The sequence below is a fragment of the Capsicum annuum genome, unplaced genomic scaffold (genome assembly GCF_002878395.1).
Source record: "Capsicum annuum cultivar UCD-10X-F1 unplaced genomic scaffold, UCD10Xv1.1 ctg53285, whole genome shotgun sequence".
Taxonomy (NCBI): Eukaryota; Viridiplantae; Streptophyta; class Magnoliopsida; order Solanales; family Solanaceae; genus Capsicum; species Capsicum annuum.
The window spans coordinates 1-1,243 of NW_025861390.1; the positions used below are offsets into that span (position 1 = coordinate 1).

At 43.7% G+C, this 1,243-nt stretch overlaps 1 protein-coding gene across 1 annotated transcript; it reads right to left on the bottom strand.

The window, feature by feature from the left end:
• Positions 1 to 3: 3 nt before the first annotated feature.
• LOC107854637 (disease resistance protein RFL1) lies at positions 4 to 1,229 on the bottom strand (the record flags this gene model as incomplete). Its single annotated transcript, XM_047404177.1, is given in 1 exon segment — positions 4 to 1,229. A coding segment is annotated over 1 exon segment (1,226 nt), but the record flags the coding sequence as incomplete, so codon positions are not given.
• Between the last annotated feature and the right edge of the window lie 14 nt (positions 1,230 to 1,243).

The following is a 1,243-nucleotide window of genomic DNA, read 5'->3' on the forward strand; positions in this document are numbered from 1 at the left end:
ATCACATCTGGACAAAATCAAGGTTGATAATGTGGGGCAATTGGGTGACATCTCTTCAGGGATTCTCTTTATCTTGCTTTGGTAAAAAGAGGCTCTCTCCAAATCGAACACCCAATCCTGCTCCTCCAACACTTGTGGTCCTATTCCTGCCCTTACCATGTACCTTGGTTTATCGTTTGTGATCCGCAATGCCATTTCTCTGAGTAGATCATGCATCCTTACTGCTTCATCTCCAAAGTAATCGACAGTTGCTTCAAGTAAGCAGAGCTTGACTAGTTTATTCAATATGGTATGGCCATGGTTAAACTCATCTTCCCTACTACTTCCCTTCACCAGTCCCTCCATTATAAATCTACCAATAAGCTCATCTCTGAGAATTGCACAGTCCTCGGGATACAAAGCACAGTACAAGAAGCACTCTTGCATAGTTGTATCTCTCAACCGATCGTAACTATACTTCAGTACCTTGAAGACATCGCTTTCCATGTTCTCAAGGAAATCGTTCAGAGCATTCCGCCACTCCCTTATATCGGTCACCCCTCTCATGCTTCCCGCCAAAGTGATGAGCCCAAGCGGCAAGCCCTCACACCTTTCTGCCATCGATTTGGCAACACTCTCAATATCTGGACTAAGCTGAGTCTCAAATCCTAGACCCTTCCTGAACAGCTCCCAAGCATCATCAGCATTCAGGGTCTTCACTTCGAGTAGTTTCTGACAACCCATCTTTCGGCAGACTTCATATGAGCGAGTTGTTAGAATCACCTTATAACCCTCTACACCAAGAGGGTCACCCAACTTCTCCAAGGAAAGGCGATCCCAGATATCATCCAATATGATAACCATTTTATTCATTTTTTGGAATGCATGGTTTAATTTGGCTGACCTTCTATGTTCATCCTCCTCATTTGAAAGATCTAGATTCACAAATTTGGCAAGCTCATCTTGTAATCCTTTGACGCTGAACCCTTGAGAGACGGTAAGCCAGAGAACTTGATAACGATGGTCATTAATAAGACGATTATGAATATGTTTTGCCAAAGTGGTTTTACCCACCCCTCCCATACCATATATTCCGATGCTTGAGACATTCTCATCCTGTAACCATGTCCAAACCACTTCTAAATTCTGTTTTGACTTCTCCTCCTGAACTGGTTGCACCTGCATTGGACACTCCTCGCTTTCATAAACATCACACACGAGCTCTCCAAAATCTCTACTTTGCTCGAGAAGTTCTCCGACCCTT